Genomic DNA, 24,507 nt, shown 5'->3' on the forward strand with positions numbered 1-24,507 from the left:
CGGCACGGTCCAAGAATCGCCAAATAGCCGGTCATTGTGCTTCGCTAAAGAGTAAAAGAGACCAACCAATCGACCGACCAACCCACGAACGTCCAACCGGTCGACTCCTCCTCCTTTTAACCTCTCCCTCTTTCCCCCTTCAACCTTTGCCGGGTATCTGTTGTACGGCACTTCGTAGTCAACCTTTGATTTTCGAGTTTCGAGCGGCCAAATTTCTTCACATGCCACGCCGAATCGATCTCCTTCGTGTGCCTTTTCATTCCGTCTCCGGCGTTCTTCCCCTCTTTCTCCTCCCTTTCTTCTCCCTTTCTTCTCCCTAATCCTTCTTTATTCTTCTCTTCCACATTTTGCTGGCACGTTCCTCTATTTGCAGCGTTTCGTCCTGTTTTCCTATGTCTCTACCAAACCTCTTTTCCACGATCCTCCAGTCACCCCTTTCTCGAACGGCGTTGGCCAACCTGCACGTCTCATTCCTTTGTCCCGGCCACGAGGTGGTAGTTACAGCAAGGTTTTATAGCTGATCGTATATCGAGTAGTTGAACGTGTACGCTTTCGTTTCCAGAATTGATTTCTTTGATTTACTACCAACCCGTCGCAATTTCATCGCTAGAAATCTACACTCGATCGCTTTACGCTGATCATTCTATTTTTCATATCTCAACGCGAAGTCAACAACATTGAAGATTAGCAAGAAGAATAATAACATTTCGAATGGAATTAAGCAAACGCGGCAGCGAAGCAAAGAAACTGTCGAAGAAAATGAGTTTCGCTGCAACTTGTAATATAAGGGAGTAATATAAATATAAGTAATATAGGGATAGACAGCCATTATGAAAAGTAAATAGAACCGTTTCAAGGGCCTATTATTATCGCTAATGACAGATGAAACATGCCATGTATGTATATATATACATACATACATACACACGTACATATTGTATAGATATATAATCAGGAAACTTTGCAAACGATGATTTGATAACAATAAATATGTAAAACGTATGTTAAAATTGTTTTATCCAAAGGAAATAATCGTTTGACGATCATACAATATTTAGAAATAATTGGTTACAATCTCCTACACCTGGAATTACACGAAAATTAGAAATAGATGAAATATGAAAGTAACAAAGAATCGATTCGCATGGATGAACAAACGCGTGATAACAATAACGCTAGTTATATAGAAAATGACGATGCAGTAGTATTAATGATTAAATTATTTATTCTGTTACTTCTATCAAGTGCTCGAGGATTTTCAAGGTTTTCAAATATTTCTTAAAGAATTTTCGAAGAATTCTCAATTTCTATAATAATCGTCGTTTTTTACACGTCTGCAACGTTATATGGAAATTATTTTGATTAAATATCCAATTTTCTGAAGATTTTCTGCAGATTTTCCGAGGCTACGTGCAGTTAAAGTTTTAAACAACATTTCGTATAACGTGCTAACTTGGAAAAACTTTTTCGAAGGAATTTTCAAAAATTAATTATTTTACTCAATGAAATATCGGGAGAAGACGCGGTAGATACGAAACAATATGTACATATAACGGTACATGCAACGATTAACCGCAGTGGTGGGTCACGGATTTTACACATGTAATCATAAACAGTCTCAAATTATTAGATCGACTCGACGATTTTTTTTTTTTTTTTTTTTTGGTTGCAAACATAACCCTGATCTTACGTATGGAGTGGTTTTCCTCGTACTTTCTTTTTCTTATGGAGTAGTAGTTCCCTTTGAAACATCGAATCTACGGAATTTGTTTCTAAGGAGTGATACACTCATTAGCGTATTAATTCAATATTCGAATTAAATCAAGACAGCGAAAGGATGGGTTTTTAGACATTCGCAGCAACCACAGAAACGAGTAGGACGCGCGACGCTAACCGCAGCGTAGGAAGATGTTAACGGCTGTGTAGGATACGATAGACAGCGATAGACTTTTGTTTAGTCTAGAAGCGATTTTCAAATGTTGTGCCCGCGTTTAACGAAGAAGAGGAAAGCTACGAGTCGGTTGTAGTCATTGACGCGCGCTTCTTTTATGCAACGAAACAACGTGCTCGCTGCAACAGTGAGCGACAAAGAAATTACAGCGCAAAACAAAAATTGTTTCAGCGTGTCGCAGTACGGTAAAACGTGCTGAGTAGTCACTGCTGATTCGTGGTTAACTTACCAGATCTTACTGTCGCGAATATATCCTGCTACGTGTATACGTGTATCTTAGGTCTTAGGGAAATCTTGTACAAATAACGTACCATACCTTTCGGCTCCAAGGACTCATCTCTTTAGACTTGGGTTTCAGATTTAGTTAACAACAACGTAGACTTATCGTTAACCGAGAAGGTTATGCTGTTTTATGCTTATAGCGTCAAACAGTAGCAAAGTAATCGAGATATATGTGGGTATTAAGGAGAAACCTCGGTACGATTGTCCAATAAGGTGGCAATCCTTGTTCTAAATCGCCAGTTACATAGCTTCTGACAATACTCTCGTTCGCTTTAACTAGACTCTAATACGTTGCTCAGCTACCATTCATCGTTACTTGCTTGTCAGCAAGTAAATTTCGAATTTCACAAAAAACGCTCTACTTCGTAAAACGATTTAATCGTTGCGTTTAATAATATACATTATACATACATACATACATACATACATATTAGGTTGTCCGGAAAGTGTCTTTCTTTCGTAAACGTGTTTTTTACAACAATGCACGTTCATACAAACATGAAATCAAGCCTGTGAAATGTCGCGGTGTTTATCTCAACAAACAAAATGAATCACAGAACAAAATGAATCGTATGTAATTCAACAAATAGAATAATAGAATCAAACAAATCTAAACAAATAGAATAATATAAAACGAAAGGAACTTTTCGGACAACTTAATACATACATACATACATATGTTTCACGTTACATGTATTGATAGCACATAAGCGTATATAAGTGAAACACATTTTTCAACTATACTTTATACACACATACTGTGCACATTATGATCTCGTCGCGTTTATGTACACTATTAAAGTACTACCTATGTGGTTAATTATAAAAAAAGGGAATTGAGAAACAGGGTTATATTGATCGTATCGTGTACATATTTAGCTATACATGCACAGTATACGTGTATAATAAGCTTGTGTAATGTGGAATTAAACGGCCTTTTTAAAATATGCCAACAAATACATATATATAGTAATTAAGATTTCGACAGATATCTTCTTTATTCAAGAAACTTTTAATTATTTTTATCTTTTTCAGCGGAATTATATCACTAGTTGCTTTCGATATTGCGATACGCATGTATAAAGGATCAGAAAACAAAACTACCAAACTGTGACAAATCGTACTAATAGCGAAAAGTCATACTGCTTGTGATATGGTTGTGATATTGATTATTAAGTATCCGAAATATTATTGTTTAACAGAAACGTTGATTATTCGAGAGATAGATCATTACAGATTATGTACATATGTACGTCACGATCAGTTTCACATATTTATACTACAATGTGAAATATGGAACACCTATGGTTCAAACGCACCGAGTACAGTTTTTTCGTAACTGTTCGCAGTTTTTCTGCGAATTTGTATTTCAAAGTCGAATTGTTACTTTCGATTCCAGTCTACCCTAGCGCGATACGGCGCAGCGCCGCGGCACGACCCGCGACATGTCATGCGGCACAATGGGCTTGACAGGATGTGACAAGCCGACCTGTCACACGGCAGCCAAAATGTTAAATCTTTATCTGCAAGAAAAAAAATACATTTTTAATAATGTTTATTCGCTTTATTTTCAACGCCTAAAATTAACATTTACATTATTATTATTATTATTATTAAAAGTTCTTTTCTAACGATTGAAAATTCGTATAATGCTAGTGATTCATCGGAACGAAGGTATTCTGTACGCAACCATTAATAATAACGATATCGTAATTATTGTTTTATGGGATCAATTCTTTTCATCACGTCTCGTAGTTTGTAATCTATCTTGAATAGGATGCGTTATTGTCCTACCCGGAAGCAACAAAATGTGGCGGATGGAAAGAGAGTTGTGCGTTTCGTCCCGAGACTACCGGTGGACTCGTCAGTAAGGCTATGCCCGGTAGTCCCTGCCTTAGACGTAGAGGGAATCTCGCTAGGTGCGGTATTTGTATCAATCGCTCGTATATTCGACCGCTAGCGAGTTAGACAGACTCGTTGTCGTCGTAGCCCTCTAGTGTTGGTGGTTGGTACCAGTGGATCGCCCGGGAGGTGTTGCGCCGCGTTGATGCCTCGACCTGTCTGCGTCCTATTGATACCGATTCGCCACAAAAATATTGAATAATTTAATCAACACACTTTGTCACGCATATGTATATTCGCGGGAATTGAAATAATTCAATTATTAACGGGAGTATCAAACTTTTATAACAAGGTACGCTAATGTTTGAAAAATATCAGCATTCGTTGCGTAAAATTCTGTCAATGCGATTGCCAAAACAGAGTAGTGAAATAGAGAAAGAAAGCAGTAGATCAAGCTTGAAAAAAGAAGAGGGCAGAGAATGCGAGGGTTGGGCAAGTTGCGGCTGGTGGTACGCTATTGGTTGCACGGTCATCGCCGCGATTGTAAATCAATTAGTTCGCATTGTAAATAAATCACCATTTTACAACTCTACCATGCCGCACCATACGACATTCGTATGAAATTTATTGTCCATTTTCACCAGAGTCACTTCGATTTTAGCGCTCTGGCACAGTATTGCAATTATACAAAATTGTTGTAACATGCAATTATACCAATAATTCTTTCTACACGATGCTGAGGTATTATTTCCGCCTACGTTCCCTGGAATAGGTGAAATAAAGATAAATTTCGTAATTTAGAACTACTCCTGTCCGTTTATTAGGTTAATTCTGAAGTTTGTTAGCGTTACAAAATTTAACAATTTTCATGATATCTTTTTACCGAGTTACTTTTCCATCGTACACAACAATTTTTTATACAGTTTAAATTAAATATTCCTTGATTTTCTCTTGCCCACAATGCGTGGTTTTGTGTGAGATAAAACCAAGATTTTTTAAGATATCTAAGACTTTAAAAGATAGTTATGTACTAATAACGTTAGACATACGGAGGCCACAACTCGAGTTCGCCACAAAAATATTGAATAATTTAATCAACACACTTTGTCACGCATATGTATATTCGCGGGAATTGAAATAATTCAATTATTAACGGGAGTATCAAACTTTTATAACAAGGTACGCTAATGTTTGAAAAATATCAGCATTCGTTGCGTAAAATTCTGTCAATGCGATTGCCAAAACAGAGTAGTGAAATAGAGAAAGAAAGCAGTAGATCAAGCTTGAAAAAAGAAGAGGGCAGAGAATGCGAGGGTTGGGCAAGTTGCGGCTGGTGGTACGCTATTGGTTGCACGGTCATCGCCGCGATTGTAAATCAATTAGTTCGCATTGTAAATAAATCACCATTTTACAACTCTACCATGCCGCACCATACGACATTCGTATGAAATTTATTGTCCATTTTCACCAGAGTCACTTCGATTTTAGCGCTCTGGCACAGTATTGCAATTATACAAAATTGTTGTAACATGCAATTATACCAATAATTCTTTCTACACGATGCTGAGGTATTATTTCCGCCTACGTTCCCTGGAATAGGTGAAATAAAGATAAATTTCGTAATTTAGAACTACTCCTGTCCGTTTATTAGGTTAATTCTGAAGTTTGTTAGCGTTACAAAATTTAACAATTTTCATGATATCTTTTTACCGAGTTACTTTTCCATCGTACACAACAATTTTTTATACAGTTTAAATTAAATATTCCTTGATTTTCTCTTGCCCACAATGCGTGGTTTTGTGTGAGATAAAACCAAGATTTTTTAAGATATCTAAGACTTTAAAAGATAGTTATGTACTAATAACGTTAGACATACGGAGGCCACAACTCGAGTAAGCGCACGGTGGTTCCAGCGAATGTTGTGTATGATTCTGCAGAACGTTGAAGCAATTCCATCGCGAGTTCCACTCGATCTTGTGTGGTTTCTCAAACGCCTTTCGAATGTGGTATCCGAAAATATATGATTTTCTGAGAGTGCAAGGAAATTCGAATCGATATGTTTCTATGGTATCGGAGGGGAAAGGGTAAGCGATATCTGGACAAAAGTATTCGGACCTACTTCCGAAACAGCAACAAACAGTATAGATGCACTACCGGTACATAAATGCAATCAACGGTTGTCGATGGTCACCTGCCCTATCTGCTGATTCGTTATTCGATACTTGCCGTCAGCAACGACCGTTAATTAAATAATCTTTCGAAAATCTTCCGATAGACTTTATAAAGTTCAGCGAATTCGCGAAGCAACAACTCATCATACGCCGGCACAATTGTCCTTAAAGCCACGAATGTATGGTAGCCGTTGTACACTTTTGTAACACGTTTATTCCTAAGAATTTGCGATATTTTCTTTTTAATTCCCTTGTTTAATTGAACATTTTCAATAATTACTCTGCATTTGTGAGAAGATAGCCAAGCGAAAGAATGCGAAGATCCGACTGGTATAACAAATAGGCCCGCATTTTCTCACATAATCGCAAATCATAAAAAAATTACATTTTCTATACTGATTGGGTTCATCACAGCGTCGATTATTGTCAAATCACTTTGTTTGTCTCCTTAAACGCTTGAATTTTCGAACAGTTTGGATTCAATAAATAAATCCTTCTACAGTTTTACGATCACAATTTACGTTTACAGTTTTAAGAAATCAATCGAGTTATGTTTCCATAAGAGAAAGAAGATCTATTTGCTATGGATACGTTGCTTGTACAATGTACATACGACGATTAATTATTGGAGACGCGAGAAGTTTAACTTTTCCGACACGTATACACGGGAACAATATAATTACACTGTCTGAAAATTAAAGGAAATTCCAGGTTGTTTCGCAGTCGGCTGATGTGCGCCAGGTAATTGTGTGTACTGTTAATTGCCACCGGCTGATGGAACAATGCTGTTATAAACTGCCCGCCTTTGGGATACACTGCAGAAATTTCGAGAAAGCCACGTCGCAGTCATCGGTCACCGACGAACGTGAAATTTGGAAAAACCTATCAGACACCTCTCATCTCTCATTTTCTATACAATCGTATTACTTGATTTAGACTTACTTGACAAACCTAATATCTTCGCACGTGAGAATCGCTATGGACCTCTATTTGGGCTTCCCCTCATTCGATCCTCGCGAGGCATAGTTCATCTTTCGGCTTTCAACGCCGATATACTACGTCTCTACCTCGCAATGAGAACGCGGATATACCGGTGTCTCCCACGGTGGGCGCCAAGACCGGCTTTCACTTTCATTTCGCATTTATGTTTACGCATCCCAATGACTCGCGCAATTAACTTAATCGTCTATTTATTTAAAAAAAAAAACTCGTTAACCACTTTAACCCCTATTTCGTGGTTTATAACATTTGAATAGACAATTTTTATAAGCCTTATACAATAGCTTCCTTACATTTATTAACATACACGTATGCTGGCAAGGTTTCAGCGGAAATGTAACTGCCAGAACATTAAGTACGCTAATAACTGATAAAATAACTGATAACGCCAATAATTTTGAAAAAATTACCCAACGATGGATATATATGTATGTATCTGTATTTATACTTTACATATATAACAGTAATATATAACCGAAACAGCAATAATACCGCATTGATATTTTGAAATTTTAGGCAAATAATATCAAACGTAAGAGACATTTTTGCGGGAAATAGTAAAATAATTTATACATGGAATCTACAAGCATTGATCTACGACTAATGGTCTATGGAATTTCTCTGATTGCTTGATAATGAAAAAAACTCGATGTTGTCGATAAATTCTAAATTGGTTTCAAATAGGTTTGGTATTGTAAAACTGTCTGTCGTATCAATTGATTTGACTGTACGAATCCGAACATGATATTAGACATGTTCGATGTAAAGTAAATCATGGCAGGTCCGCCTAAACGACGAACCAGCCGTTTTGCGTGGACGCATGTAGGTGGCAACGGGTGGACAGAGGGCATAGACGCGACGCTCCTACCCGTACAGTGCTGGCGTTAATGCTAATGCTAATGCTGATGCTAATGTCGATGTTAATGGCGTTGACGGTGTCCTTTGCCGATCTGTACTAGCGAATAGACCTACCAACAGACACATACTACCTCCAGTCACTCAATTGATTATCATCGACTTATATCATTCTCGCAGGTAGTTCGATCCAGCCCAAACGATCGATCGTTTTTATCGATCATTTCTCAATTAACATTTTGTACTTACCATTATGTGTCTTTCTTAACACATGAAAATAAATTTTGCGTCGTGTTAATCACATTCTACGCGAACGTATCGATAGAAATTACAACTGAATCGCAATACGAAATCAATTTGTTAAGAGAAAAAATGTGCCGATGAACATTTTTAGCAAATAATTCAAATTACATCGAATAATGCTAATAGTAATAATAATAATAGCGAATAATACTAATACTATACCTATTACAAACTAATTACAAGAGAATAATAATTAGTTACGATAAAGATTAACATAGCATTTTGAATCAAGAACTGCTGTGTTGAGTGCTAGTAACTCAGTTCAAATAGTCATTTATATAAAACACAGTTACCAAAGAGCCCAAAACCGAGTTAACAAAGCGTTATCAAAGAGATAGCCGTGAATATATCTATTTGAAAATAAATAAATAAGCTTGAGTAACTGATTTTAAGCAAATTGTAAATTTGAGTTGTAAAAATCAATTGAATTGTAAAAATGATTTGAGTCGATACTGAATGGGCAATGAGTTCCTAAGATTGAAATGATATCATTGATGAATAATCATGTAATGTAGTTCTTGTATCGCACGTAAGATCATCAATGTTCAATGGACAGAGCTATCCAGTTGTGTAAGTTTTAACGACTATCTAGCATAAAACTTTTAACGACTGGAGAAACGCTCAATTTCGATTTCTGGGACCGAGTGTAGTGAATATTGAGAATGATAAGCGGAGAATTACGATTGGTTAATTTCTATTAATTGGAATTAATTGGAATTAATTAATTGGAATTAATTAATAATATATCAAGTTATGTACTAATCTTTTCACAGTTTTCCGTCTAAAAATAGGATTTTTAATTTGCTTTCGCAATTTAGTTCAAAAATTTCATTTCTCTCCTTACACACTACAGACATTTTTTTAGAAGGAAAAAGACAGCCCCTAAGATCGATTCAATTCTTAAGTCGAAATTACGTCATCGTCGTTGACGACCTAGACGTCAATTACTGCTACTACCTTTACTACCGTATTGCATTTGCATAAACAGCCACGACTCAATCTCTATGCTAATCGACTTGTTCGAGTCCGAAAAGTACTTGCGTTAGATGCGCGTGTCTGAATTCCTGCATGCATATATGTATGTATGTATATACGTAATTTACAGATATTTTCAGTTTGCTTTTCACAATATCCGAAATGTATTTTGAAATTACAAGCACTCCACTTTACGTTTCACTTTATTAACACAACTTATTTTATTTTTTATTTATTTATTTCTTACCGCAATCGATCGAAACCACAAACAATTTACCGTCACTGACATCATTCGTATATCATACAATACAACAGATCATGTACACAACTCATTTGCTTATGTACAGAATCGCCGAAACGATTTTCCTTAGTTATTACACATACATATGTTTGTCATATTTATCGCGAACTGCTAAGAAAGTTATTCAGTTTCAAAATAAATACTTTATATCTTTTAGCTTTTCACAAATCTATTTCTTCTAATCGTGTTTTCTCTGTTTGAATTTTCCAAAACGTCTCCTTTCAATTTACTATGTTTCATTATTTCATTTAGACATTAGATCTCATAAAGTTTATTTAAAAGCGCACGAGTTAAGATAATATATTTAATAAATAAATTATAGGATCCAATTTACAATTCTAATCACGAAACTAATTTAAAAAATGGCTTAGAAATTATAAATACATATTTATTTTCTTTGTTTTGTCATTTTAAACGAAATCTACGTAATATCAATCACTTGCTCCTCAAGTTTTATTATTGTCCATTATTTTCAATCGTCAAATGCCAATTAATATATTTTATAATTGATATTTTATAATATATATATATCGTTTATTAAACAAATGCCCGAACAAATTAACATTTACTAATGGCAAAAGTGATTTACAACATGTTTTTCGATTAATGCTTTCAACGGATATTCCAGTGGTATGCGTACAATTGTAATACAAATGTAAATAAAGCGATGTTGTATCATGACAATTCTGATGTACATACTGAAACGAAGCTTCACAATTAATATACGAAAGGGAAAACACTGTTTAGTATTTTTCTGTTTTTAAATTGGATGCTGGGCGAGCAAGTGAACTCATTTCTGGAGTGAAAAATCCGATTTACGGAAATTAAATTAAACCTCCGCAATGGTAACCTTTGAAATTAAATTTTTTAATGCCATCTCTGTGGTCAACTGTTGACGCATATATACGTGCCTATCTAAAATGTGTAAAATAGTTGATATCGTGTAAAAATACTCTATTAAAGCAATGTAAAACTCGTGAACATCGCAGTAATTCAGATTACACAAATATGTGTATCACTTTTAAGCGGTACTTCTCAATATCCTGGAACGTTATGTTATCTTAGTTATTCAATTATTAAGGATAAACAGGATATGGAAATAAGTACTTGAAACTTAAATCCACTTAAGATGAATGAATTTTTAGACTAACGATGTTAATTCCGCAGAATGAAACGATTAAGCTACGATTAAGATTACTCGATTATTTCTTTTGTAATATCTTTTAGTGGACTTAAATCTAATTAACAATTACAAATTTTCTCATACAGGGAAGAATAGCCACTACAGATTGGTTTACAGAGTTAATTACAAAGGAGTCACAATCGCAATTACATAAAGCACGTAGTCTTGTAATTTGAAGATTTGTTTCAAAACTAATTTTTCCAGGATGTTTCCCGCTTTCGTTAAAAGTAAAGTGATTAAGGCGATCGTCGTATCGCGAAAATCGATAAAAGAAAGAATTTTCCCTTTCTATTGATTTCCTTTTGAAATATGTATGTATCGGATCGCGGATTCGATGGTTTCTCGATCTATTGCAAGATGTACGCAGACTGTAAACTAGGATTGACTTCGATATCGAAGAATGGGACGGCCGCTAAGCTAGGATTCGCGATTTATATTTGATCGAACTCGATGCCAGATCCCAACGCGGTCAATCCTTGCGAGAGTACATCTACGAAGCTAGGTCTCTGGCAATAATTCGAGAAAGATCTTCCTGACGACGTTGACGGCTCCTTCGGGAACGGATCCCCGAGATAAATGGAAACTCAGAGCATTGGGACCATTTTCCGTCCCCCTCTTAAATTCGATCAAATGTTACATAGCTACACTGCATTGTGTTCGTTTCATCATATTCATAAAAAGTGTTTCAAAATTTGCTACTTTCGTATAAAATAACGTGTACTCGTGGATACTCGTGAATACTCGTCGAATCTAGAAGAATTATAATTAAATCTAAGAAAATCTAGAAGAATTATAAACGAAAACAATGTTTTGAAATTTGGTTAAAATATTCTAAAAGCTTGTGCAGATAATATACATGTATGTACTTATATAACAGGGTTTCTAATCCATCTTATTTTGCATCTCTGAATGCAATACGAAGGACTCTAAATTCTTAATATTGCTGATAATTTTGAACTTATGATAAAATATTTATTACAGGCACAAAATTCTCTTTGTAGACGATCAATTTGTGGAATGGATTGAAATAAATCAATATTCGATAATATGCTTTTAGCTATGTCTACAAGATTTACTATTTTACAACGTGTGCTGCACTTTTTAAAATCACAAAACACCAAGTATCATATTACGAATATTGTCATGAAAGGTCGTGGATTTGATATTTGACATTTATCTTCTTTGATACATGTACATACTGTACACTCTACTTTCATCTGTTACATTCGCTTCAGTCACTTCCTTCTTGTTCGTCCTTTCACAATTTTATTATTAAGATATTTCGATTCTGAACTTGAAAAAGGATAATTTCTCTTTCTGGCGACAAAACTATACGTATGTCTTACTTGAAATATATAATATATATAATACAATATCCCAATATAACATAACGTATGTGATATAATATCCCAAGGAAAATATCACTTGAAATTACAGTGCAACCTTTTTCGCTACTTTTTCGTGAAAGTTCATGTATAATACAACAGCTTACGTCAACTGACAATGAGTTTCTAGCAAAATAGACAATTTTTATCATAACACCGTCTCGGAGGATAAACTCTGGATGAACGACGAATTACGACAGCAGAGAGAGAACAGAACCGTTTCCGTCGTCAGAGGGTTGGTTAATCCGGTTAGTCCAGAAGTTACTAGTCGAATCAGCCGAAGAGAAAGACATGAACAGTTAAGGATAATCGACGATAGAAGCAAGAGAATTAGTCACCTCTACCGTCCTATTATTGGAGTCAAACTTTTACCTTTGCCAGTAGAAACCCAATCGACTCTTATTTATCGCGTGTCAGCCTGATCACTTTGTTATCAAGAATAAGATTCACCTCGGAAAAATGTTTCAAACTTTTCACTTTACCTTTTTAGATAAATTTGTAAACTAGAACCTGATTTGATCGATAAAGGTTCGCAATAACAAAGCTTATCAATATCTTACCCAGGATAAAATGTTCTTCTTCAAGTATTTCGAATATTTAACAATCCTGTATACATACTTTATTTCAACATATTGTATAATATTATGTACATCATATGTTGTTGATCATTTCAATGGTTAAAATATAAATTAGTCGAATATTTAAATATTACAAAATACGATAGAATAAAAGAAAGAATGGAAGAAAATGATGAAATTTAGAAATGTTTGATAAAAATTTAACAGTACTTTGCAAAATTGGTATTCGAATAAAATGAAACTGGGGCATTTGCGTAGCGAAAACAAAGTTTGAAAATTCGTTGGTTGAAATGAAAATGGAGGGGGTGCGGTGGGTGGGTGGGTGGTTGGGGGAAAGGAAGGTGGTGGCGGAGGAGGAGGAGGAGGAGGAGAGAGCGGGAAGAATATCAGTTACCGCTTGGTTGGAAAGTTGGCTGAGGGTTGCTACGAAGAATACCCATTTTTAATCTGGTAGCTTTCATCTAATATTAACTGGAATTTAAAGGGACTGAGGTAAGAGATTGCGGGTCGAGAATAAAAGAAAAAAGGAAAGACACGGTTAAAATGGAATCACTGGGAAGAGAAAGAATGCATAAATGATTTTACGCCGTAGAAACGACTCATATTTTCATCGTTTAAAGCTCTCTCGACAATTTTGTATTTTCTCGCACAACTTTTTAATGCACAATCTTCCCCACAAAAACGGTCTTAGAGAATCATCGGTATAGCGTTCAGGAATAGTAGAGAATTCAATTAACGATTTAATTGTTGTAAATAATATGTTTCAAATGTTACGTAACATGTAAGAATGATGTAAGAATAATTTAGTGGTTTGATCATTTTAATCGCTAATTTTTGTGGAACATTATGCCATAAGAGTTGTTAATAATTTGAAAAAATTCAGCTACGTGAAATTTCAGTTTCTTGTTCACGATAAATTTCGAGGATAAAATTTGGAAGAGAAAATTGAACGAAACAGATTGTCGCGCTGTCGTGTCTTTGTCCAAAAACTATGTACATGTTTGAGCTCGTTTTAAAGCCCAAAAGAAAACCATTTTCAAGTTTATTTGTAAGATTATATTTACGTTTTTGCTTACGTAAATACATCGATATACCTACCATCGATATACACGGGAAGAACATAAATTGTTAGTTTCACGCTAGTCATACGAATATGTCTTACTTACTTACTTGGAATGAAAAGTACAATCGTATCGCATTGTGTCGTACAATCCTATTTTACGGGAAACATTATTCTTTGCAAAGGAATAATTCATTTAAAAAAATTCATTTTTGATTTTTACATCTGTTTTTTTTTTTTTTTTTCTCATAGAATTTCTCGTCTAATTACAATAAAAGTGACATTTCGTCTCGTTTGAATGGATCGACTTCGTAAGGAAATTGTAACTAGGAGCTAGGCGTTCTGATTGATATGTTAAATTGATATATCAAAATAACATAGAATATACGATGTATTTTCATAATTTGATCGCGTTCGCGGATACAATTATTTTTCAATGTTCTATTTGTATAGAGGAAAGACTATAAATCGCATCACCCAAAGTGTCTCGAAATGTAAAATATGTTAAACAGACATTTTTTGTACTAGAAAAAGCCGCGTATCTCGGGTTCGTGTTTTCTTGAAACTCTAATATGGATTTTTCTAGGAGAACGGCCTCGATCGTTGAATCGTTTGCGTTTTTATCAAACGAAGTATTCACGGAGGTAGTAAAAGTTCAAATGCATCCAGGTGTGAAACGAGGAATCGTGCAAGGGTGTAGGCAAATAAAACTGTCGACATTGCAAGACTTTATTGCCAGTACGCCATTGCTTGGGAGCTGGTTTAGTCAGTTGAGCATTAATGTGCCCGATGTAAATCGAGCTTCGTGTTCTTTCTTTCCTTTACACCTTACACTCTCCTTCGGATCGTTATGCTTTCAGTACATTGGTCTAGCAAGAATGTTCTTGTGCTGTCTTCATTGTACTTCTGTGAGCAGTTCTTTCCCTGGCAGTCACCCGTGAATAATGGCGATTTTATTGTGACAAAGAATCGTTCTTTCGCCTTCTATTCAAACTGTATGACTTGCTTTTTCGTCGAACTAACGTCGAGTTAACAACGACTTTCAGTTATGTATATAATCTCGTATTGCCACGTTATTACTCCCATAAAAGCAATAGAAGGTTAATTTTTCAAAATCGTTTCGATACTTGAAATTTGTACGCTTTAATTTAGTAACAGTTGATATTGTGTTGTTCCCGATATGTTTAACTTTATAACTGCTCCTTCGATTAGATACATCATCGTCCTTCTAAATGTATGTCTATGTTTCTAACAACTGACTTCGCATTTCGAAGTTGATATCTGGAAATTCATTGATTTCAAATGAAAATTAAACATTGCGAGTGTTGTTTCACATACAATCTTTCTTTCTGACATGTGAACATGTAGATATAAAGCGACCAAAGAAGCGATTAACTCCATCGACATAAACCAAATACTTCAATATTTTAAACTAAATCAATTTTTTAAATCTTCAAACGAGATTGATAGGCACCACATTTCTAAATTTTTTTCCAAAATCATTGCTACAATTTGGATGTGTACGTATATCGAAGACCGCAAAATCTATAATACGCTAACATTTAATTTTAAGTTGAATTTTCGAATATTAGAAACGAAAGTCGATATTCTCTTATTGAAACCGATTTAAATTCTCTAATATCGTATGACAATTTATGTTCGTGATAAGAGATCGTAGAGGAGATTGCGAAATGTGTTGTCCAGCTGGGCTTATTACCTGCACCTGCATGAGCACGTGAAAGGCCATACATGTGGCTTTGTAACATGGCGCATGTACTTAAAGATATACATATCTACATATAGACTGTACTTATGCACTACCACGACTGACAACGCGCGGTTAGAATATCCGAATCAGCTAATACAATAAAGCATTTAAGTTTTTACACACTTGTATCTTACAACTTTTACAATTGAATACTTACCAACTTCATTTATATACCTACACTAGTAGAATGGACGAAAATGACGAAGACAATATATATTAGCATCAGATCATGATGGAGAACTTTTGTTGAGTCTTCGATCGCTTGTAAATTCGATTAAACACAAAACATGATTTACTATATCAATGCCATATCGGTCATCGGAATTAGATCGATCGTAAGATCGTGAAAGTGGAATCGGGAAAGATGCCTGGCCTGGACAGACATACCGGAGAAGCGGACGAGTACTCTGACTTTACGCTGCTTATGGAGAGGATCTAGAAGTCGTTGCAAGAACGTCAGGTAGTGATAATAAATGAGGTGTTGGGAATATAAGAAAAGTGAAAAGGACGCAGGAATCGTTCAAAATTAATTAAGAATATGGCTAACAGGCTAACAGTTGAAAAGAGCTTTAGGGGGTATGCGCATAATTTAGTAAGATTAGATTAATAAGAGATAGGTATCCTCGAATACTTCAAACTCTTATTGTTTCGTTTACAAGTTGAATAAAAAGCGATATAATAATAAATAAAGCGTGTAGAAGTAAAATAAACAAAGTACTAAAACTCGAGAATCGCAAACCAATTTTGAAAGACGAAATACGAATTCTGTAATAATATAGAGATGCATTTCATGTTCAAGATGTGATGCTATTAAACTACTATTCGTAGAGATAATATGAATATTAATACGAATGACTGTGTATACAGTATTATACATTCCACATTTAATTACGTACGTTCTTGTCACGTTTCTCTGCGTACAAATATGTTCATTCAAAAATTTTACACAAGATTTCATAATAGATAATTCATGCACTACACCGTTTCTATTTTTATCAATTATATATATATTTTGTCTGACGATGAGTTACTGCGGAACCACGGTTCTACTCGAGATATCCTTCCGGACGATGTTTTAAGTAAATACATTTATTAAATTACAAATAGGTGTAGCAATAATTATAATAATATAATTATAGATATTATTCATTTATACCCCTAGTTTAACCGCTACGTTACGGCTAAAGAAGAATGACTTCCAGTAGTTCCATTTGCAACCAATACTGTTACAACCAATACTTATCGGTAGACTCGACTTATTGATTTAAATTGAACGATGAACTGAATTATTAGAAATAATTAGAGGTATTGAAAATGTAACGACGTGGTCAAGATGTTATGTATCATATAAGCATATACGTATAATACGATAGGTACGTTAAACGATGGTGTCGGATGAACGTATTCGGTTGGATGTACAATAATGTACATATTAGAAGGGAGCAGCAGTTTGCATTGATACCGGTATTTCTCGTGGCTCGAGCCTAACCGACAGAATTCAGATTCCATTTGGCATTCTCGAGAGACAACGGCAGCTGTCGGAATGCACCCGAATCGTCTCTACTGTATAAATACATGCAAACGTAAACACACACTTGCGGAATAGCATAATCTCTTCCTCTCTCTCTCTTTCTCTCTCTCTCTCTCTCTCTCTCTTTCTCTCTCTTCCTGATTCTGTTTGAATTCATAGATACGTAACTTGCAAGTTTTTAATAACAATAGTTCATCCGTGCATTAATGCTCTTATTTATCGAAGAAATTTCAATTTTTATGTTTCACTCACATTTTTATGTATGTGCCAATGGGTACATATATGTATACAGGGTGGTTGGTAACTGGTGGTACAAACGGAAAGAGGGTGATTCTACGCGAAAAAAGAAGTCGAAAATATAGAATAACAATTTTTCGTTTGAGGCTTTGTTTTCGAGAAAATCGACTTTGAATTTTCGCTCGGTATGCGTGCACTTTATCGCGTCTCGTTATGACGGATCTCACTGTAGATTTTTAAAAAAATTAAAAAAAAAGTTGAAAAAAAATTTTTATTCTATATTTTCGACTTCTTTTTTTGGCGTAGAATCGTCCCCTTTCCGCTTGTACCACCAGTTACCAACCACCCTTTATATATACCAACTTTTTCTTTAGCCTTCTGACATTTCTCAGTTTCACATGTATATGTATTTTTGGTATAATTCAACTTGATATAATAACGTGATTGAATATAACTTGATTAAAAGATTAGTCACGTATATATCGAGTGCCATTACGAAAGAGGCAATATAGGACGCACAGAGATATATGATTTGCTCCCATATAAAAAATTATAACATCATTCTTCTGGTTGTCATTCTTTGTTATTACGCATAATTCGTTCATAGTTATATTCGTAGTTATATTCATAGTTCATTCATAGTTCATTCATAGTTGTATTCGTAGTTCATTCATAGTTATAGCCAAATCTCAGCACGTTGATTAATGTAACAGTGAATATTTCTATAATCACTATTATCGGTCATATTAACATATAAGCTCATATTAAAATATAGTATTTTCTGAACCTGATTAGAAATTAATATCGCAAATTTATTTGTTAATAAGTTTGAGGTTTGATACTCGAAATAACCAAGAAAAACATAGTTTACAAGAAAAACATCCTTTGTCGACTATTGTAGGAAAACTAAATTTAATTCTACTATGTTATCGAGTATACAACGTATATAAATATAATTTTCATTCTAAGGAATTCAATGACGATGATAATGAATATAAATAATAAAACATACAGATATATAAAACGCGAAAAGATTCTTTTGCTCGATGCTTGATTAATAGTAGTCCATGTATAAAGTATAAAGATATGTACAAGCTATGCGAGGAAGCCTCGAGTTGCTCTCGCGTCGTCTCGTGTTGTCTTTTAAACTCATAAAAGCAAGGTCTAAATGCGCATCGAACGAAGCGAATAAGAAACTGCGAAGCATCTTTAATCTCGCCAGAAAACCGTCAATCATTAGCTCGTTCAAAGTCCTGCTGTATTCCACGTCAAACCGAAGCATGCCTCACGGTGAGGCAGGTAAGTATACATCTAGCCAGGCAACTCGCGGCTTTGCCTCGTACTATCTTTACATAGCTCAATTATTATCAAAACTTCGGGTATCCGTGATTTAGAGAATATTATTGCAATTCCTGATTAACACATCTGGCTAACTGTTAAATGCTTCATTTATTTACACTTGCATGATAATTAAATAATTAGGTAATGTCTTTAATATAATCGATTTTTACGTTATTTTTAATTTATAATCGGACATTATTGATGGTTACGATAAAGCAGATGTTTGCAAAATAAAGTAACGATAGGTGTAAGGTAACGATAGAATGTTACAGACATATAGTAATAATAAAGGATATTAAATCTTAATGGTAATGTCAATTCAATTCTAAAATTACCTTATCTATTATTATGATCTGCGATACATTCAGTTTCTACTTGAAGTTGCACGAAAGTTGTAAGCCGAGTGAACATTTTTTAAAACAATACCGGTTGTTTCATCAATTGAAGGAATATTTCATGTTTGACCGGAACAAAGTGTATAAGAAAAGAATCTGGAACAACGATATCATCAACTATTGGCAATTTAGTCACGATCTCGTAATATCGTCGTTCAATATCTAACGAATTTTGCCTGATTCGCAAACGACCATCTACGCAGGCAATAGCAGAGGCAATCATTCAAGCCGATTTATCACGTGGCCCGAGCGAACACCGGCGGTCATACATTCTGACTCCAATTTACATCCGAAATCCATTTGGCCGATATGGCATTCGTCACGACATTTGGGTCGATCTACGACTCCTTGAGCACATTCCTTCAGTCGGTCACGCGTCTCAGTTATGAAATCAGCAGTACGTACATGGGTTTTCCGAGCATGATTCTGCAACTAAGATAGTAATAATTCGACTATGTGGAATATCAAGCCAAATAAATAACGAGGGAAATTGGATATATAGGGAGGCAGTGACAAACAGCCAAACATCTCGCGTAAGACATATTAACTAGACTCCCGAGAGTGCTATAATCTCTCTTGTATGTCACTCGTTGCACCGCGCCCGTTACCTACCTACCTACATACATATATGTATAGTGATAGTAACCAGACAAGACTACGGTTCCTTTAGGCAGAATCCCTAGTCGTCGGTTGATTCACAAAGTTGGCTATACATATTCGGATTAGTTTTCAAGCCTTGTTCCACAGTTGGGCATGACTACTGTCGAAAATAATTTTACTGTAGGTTACTTTCTAAAATAAGGTAAATAAGGTAAAAATATGTGTATATAATAAAAAATTCTTCAAATTTGATATACTGATTAGAACTATATACTAATATAATTAACTATATACTAATATATACTAATATATAGAATATAAGAAAAGAACAGCGAATACTTTCCATCGTTTATCTTTTTATTTTTCCGTGTTTGATTATGCGTGAAAGCATAAATGCTGTTTACAACGTGTTTACGATAATATTCTCACGATTCATTTATGTAAAATTGAGTATATCATGCTTGATTCAAATTGAGATTAAATAATATCGCATGTTTTTTGATTGAAAATTATTCAATGAAATTGAAATTGTTAACCCAGCCATTTTTTGGATATTATTCATGCGTACCAATACCTATATGATTTGTATCAAATTCAAAAATTAGTAGTATACATACATATAAGGAAAAAATGATCAATAAGAGGTTGCGTATAATCGACCAGTTTCACCTTTAGATAGGCACTTAAGTACATCAAGTACATTTCGTCAGCATGTAACTAATACATAAATATTAATTTCCTATTGAATGAAATTAACTCGTGAAATTCCTGTAACGCTTTAACAGATATGCATGTTTTCGAAAATACGCGTACATATCTTTCTGTCGATATAAATATAAAATTATTAGTCGAAATCGTAAGAAATGGGAAATAAATAAAAGATAGAAATTAGAATCTAATTGACACGTATTGTCTTAACAGCAAAATCAAGGAATTTTATCGAGCATCCCATTCACGTAGATATCTTTTTTTCTTTTTTTTCTTTCATATTGATTGCCACTATAGCAATTTATCTTTCCTTCTACCCCACGCGAGGTCACCTTAGATATGAAAGCTTCGAGTAGCCAGCACATGCAAGCACGCAAAAATATCATTACATCATAAAACACGAGGTGATCCTTTGAAACTAGCGATGCATATCGGTTAGCTTATATTTTCGTTCAAATATTTCTTCGATTATGAGACTTTAATTTGGCTTGCGATTTTATTAAGGAACTTCTATCGATAGTTTGATCATCGATGTATACGTATATTACCTAGAATAAATTTTAATTCGATATTGAGACATATCAAGCATGTATCACCTTTTTAGTTCTCAGGTAAAAAGGTTATTCTTGACACGGTTGGCATTCATATACTCGTTTGTATGATAAAATTGTTGTCCATGTTGGCAAAATACCTCGAAGCGTTAATTAATCCATTAATTGATGCAAAAAGTTAATTATTGATACTTAATGGTCATGTCGACCACATAATTTATACGTATGTAGCTCGGATCTATTGTCATTCGATTTTCATTACTTCGTTAAATATGAGAAAAATATATGACTAAGAATCGTATATTATCGTCACTTATTTAACCTACCATTACTTATAACGAGTCTTCGCGCCCGCTTCCCATCGTCCACGCCGCTTATCGGCCGTTATCATCCGTTTTCGGGAACCGTTACTTTACCGAGCTCGATATTCCTGTTTCTGGCGGTCAATACAAAAAGTTTATCCTTAAAACGAATGGCTCAAGTACAAGTATTCAAGCGATTCGAGTATTGAAGCGATGGTGGCCCTTACAAACATTTTGACATCGTTGGTGTTGTCATTATATAATATGGCATCGTCGCTGACTATATTATGGTGGCGAGCCGCGAGACAAAAGTCACAGACTTTGCGGTGGTTCTGCGGTTTGTCGATTTGCCACCCATCCGCCACAGATGTCTCCGAATCTCGAACACTTACATAGAACGTTTACATTTTAAATAAGATGAAGCAAAATAAGACAACATGTTTGCTAAGACGGAACGTTCAGGTTTCCAAATTTTATAAATGCTAGCATTATCCGCCCTATTCTTGTTTCTGAAGATATTAATATCGTAATCGTTATAATTTTTATTATAATTTGCAGTTGTTGTGCGAATATTACAACAAATTTTGAAACAAGTTTTTGCCTGAAAAAAGATCTCTAGTACATTAATAACAAATATTTTGTTAGAAAAATGAAAATTTCAAACGACAATAAATATTTTATATTACAGGATCAACAGTAACAACAAGAGCAGTTCTTCAAGGTACGGCAGAGTTGTCATGTGATATCCGTCCACCGCAACAAAATGATTCCGTAATTTTAGTTGTTTGGTACAAAAGCGATACCACACCTATTTACAGGTAAATGAACAAACTTTCATGTAGAAAATTTCTGCGTCTTGGATATTAATCCGAGTGTTCGAACCTTATATTATGTTCAATTAGTTCTTTTCTTATTGTATTTTGTATACATTATTAGAAGTATATCTTAAATAGTAAATTTCGGTTATTTTATACAGTACGCTTCGTTTTACAGTTCGTTTATCGCAGAAAATTCATAATGTATAATAGTTTACAAATATAATTGTCAAGTTTGCACGAGGAAATTCAGGAATAATGTATCGTTTCGAAAAAATAAAGAATAGCGAAAACAAAATTGCTGAAAACTTTTATCAGGATCATTTACAAACGAACAAGTCTCGCGCAAAGTTGGGAAAGATTACAACGAATCTCAGAGTTTTAAGAATCAGAATGCTAAATATAATTGTTTTCAAAGTATTAAATTAAGTATATATTGTTTCAGTTACGACATGAGAGGCAAACATTCTGAAAAAGCTTCTCATTGGAATAATAAGGACCATCTAAACGACCGTGCATTCTTTAGAACTGTCACTGAACCAGCAACATTAAACATCAATCACATTGAAGAAAGAGACGAAGGTGAATACAGATGTCGAGTAGATTTCGCGAAGAGTCCTTCCAGAAATTCAAGAATTCACCTGATGGTCATAGGTTTGTATTATACAAACTTTCACTATATTTAGTAACATTGAATTCGTTACATATCAATTTATTATGTATCTCATAAGTTTTATGTATTTGTAATTTTTTATATTGGAAAACATACATTTGCTGGTCAAAACTCACATCTCTCATAACTCACAAATACCTGATGATCTGACTCGGTATAAAATGGTATCTATTGTTAAAAATGGGGAAAATTTGTAGGTCTTTTGGAACGTGTACGTAGCTGATTTTAACGATATTTGTGCAACATTAATATAGTTTCTATACACATACCGCGATATTATTGATCTGCGAAAGAATAATCGTTTCAAGAACTAGAAAGGAGGGTGTTACAAAATGTCAGTTTCGGGGATCGCTTTGAGTTGAAAAATTCATGCAAACTCTCTAAAAGTGTCTGTCTCTAAAAGTGTCTGGAACAAAAGTGTCCTTATCGCTTTTCCGAAAAATAATGGAAAAGTTGTTCAAAATGAATCCAAACACGCGAATATGATAGTGATCAAACTCACCTAACTCGTTATAATTCATCATATTTCTTGTCAAAATAATTAATGAAAAAATCAGTTTATCGACTTATCGTCGACTGAATTGTCCTGAGCGTATCATAAACTCTGCAGTCCAAGTCGCTTATTTTTATTCTTAATTTATTAACGCCAAAACTAACTAACGTTAACAACTAGTACTTGAGGGTTATTCGAATAAAATTATAGTCATACATAATCGAAACTTTAATTCAACGTTACAGTCAATCGTTCGCTGAATAACCAATAACAATTAGAGTAATTTTATACGATATTATTTTATACGAAATTATCTAAATAAATCTTTTAACCCAGTAGTGCTCAATTCCGAATTCTAAACAAATAGTCACAAACGATGAACGATGATATATCGCCACATAGATAATTAATTAATAATCCCCCTTCTTGGAGAACGGTTGGTTTATAAATCGGTTAATTGGTCGTGTCATTAGGATATTGTACCATCGGTTCGTGCCTTATAATAATACAAATAGCAAAGATACGTTAGCAATTAATAATATATTCAATAAGAATGTTTTATTTTCGTATATTACAGTACCGCCGCATAAACCAAATATTATTGATGAACGTGGAACTGTGCCAGCGGTAGCAGGTCCGTATGAAGAAGGTGGTGATATGAAATTACAATGTCTAGTTTCTGGAGGTGAGTTTTCCCTACTGTTTTCTATTTATATTTCTACCAAGAGTGAAAAATTATTACGTTCGTATTCAAGTTTTCTGCATAAACATATCAAATTATTTTCAAGTAATAACATTGACAATTGAACAATTAACGTGGAACCGAGGATATCGTCCAACATGTAATATAAATTATCTTACAATTATTTTCTCAACAAAAGACGAACGTCTCTGTACGATACACGACAGCTTGGAAGGAACTGACAAATATTCGCTATTTCACGAGCTGTTACTGTCAGTGCCATGTAGGTATAAACAATATTTTTCGGTCGTTCTTGAAAGGTTCTTACGTTCGAAAAAGGAAAAAATGCTAGCAACCGTTTATTTTTCGTCCAAACGATATAGGCAGTTCAATGCGGAGTAGCTGAATAACAATTAGAAGCAAGCAAGTATAGGTATGATCCGATTATGTTTGATGAAAGATCTCATTATAGAGAAATTTTACAATACTATTATATCGTTATTTTTTACAATTTTGTTATTATAAA

At 34.5% G+C, this 24,507-nt stretch overlaps 1 protein-coding gene across 12 annotated transcripts in view; it reads left to right on the plus strand.

The window, feature by feature from the left end:
- The window catches only part of LOC100746249 (carcinoembryonic antigen-related cell adhesion molecule 5), a 100,483-nt gene that overhangs the window by 57,481 nt on the left and 18,495 nt on the right, over nt 1-24,507 (plus strand). For 5 of the 12 annotated variants that reach the window (XR_004460849.1, XM_033318414.1, XM_033318415.1 and 2 more), the window contains exons 1-5: nt 18,687-18,720; nt 22,007-22,136; nt 22,579-22,787; nt 23,877-23,984; nt 24,181-24,264. Coding sequence is in view for 11 of the 12 variants with exons in the window: in XM_033318414.1 (XP_033174305.1) it covers nt 18,702-18,720; nt 22,007-22,136; nt 22,579-22,787; nt 23,877-23,984; nt 24,181-24,264 (550 nt within the window). In the remaining variant the exon portion in view is untranslated. Of the gene's footprint in view, nt 1-18,686; nt 18,721-22,006; nt 22,137-22,578; nt 22,788-23,876; nt 23,985-24,180; nt 24,265-24,507 lie in introns of those variants that run through there. The other 7 variants (XM_024364430.2, XM_024364429.2, XM_024364431.2 and 4 more) reach the window with 3 other exon arrangements.

The sequence above is a fragment of the Bombus impatiens genome, unplaced genomic scaffold, assembly GCF_000188095.3.
Source record: "Bombus impatiens unplaced genomic scaffold, BIMP_2.2 scf_0096, whole genome shotgun sequence".
Classification (NCBI taxonomy): domain Eukaryota; kingdom Metazoa; phylum Arthropoda; class Insecta; order Hymenoptera; family Apidae; genus Bombus; species Bombus impatiens.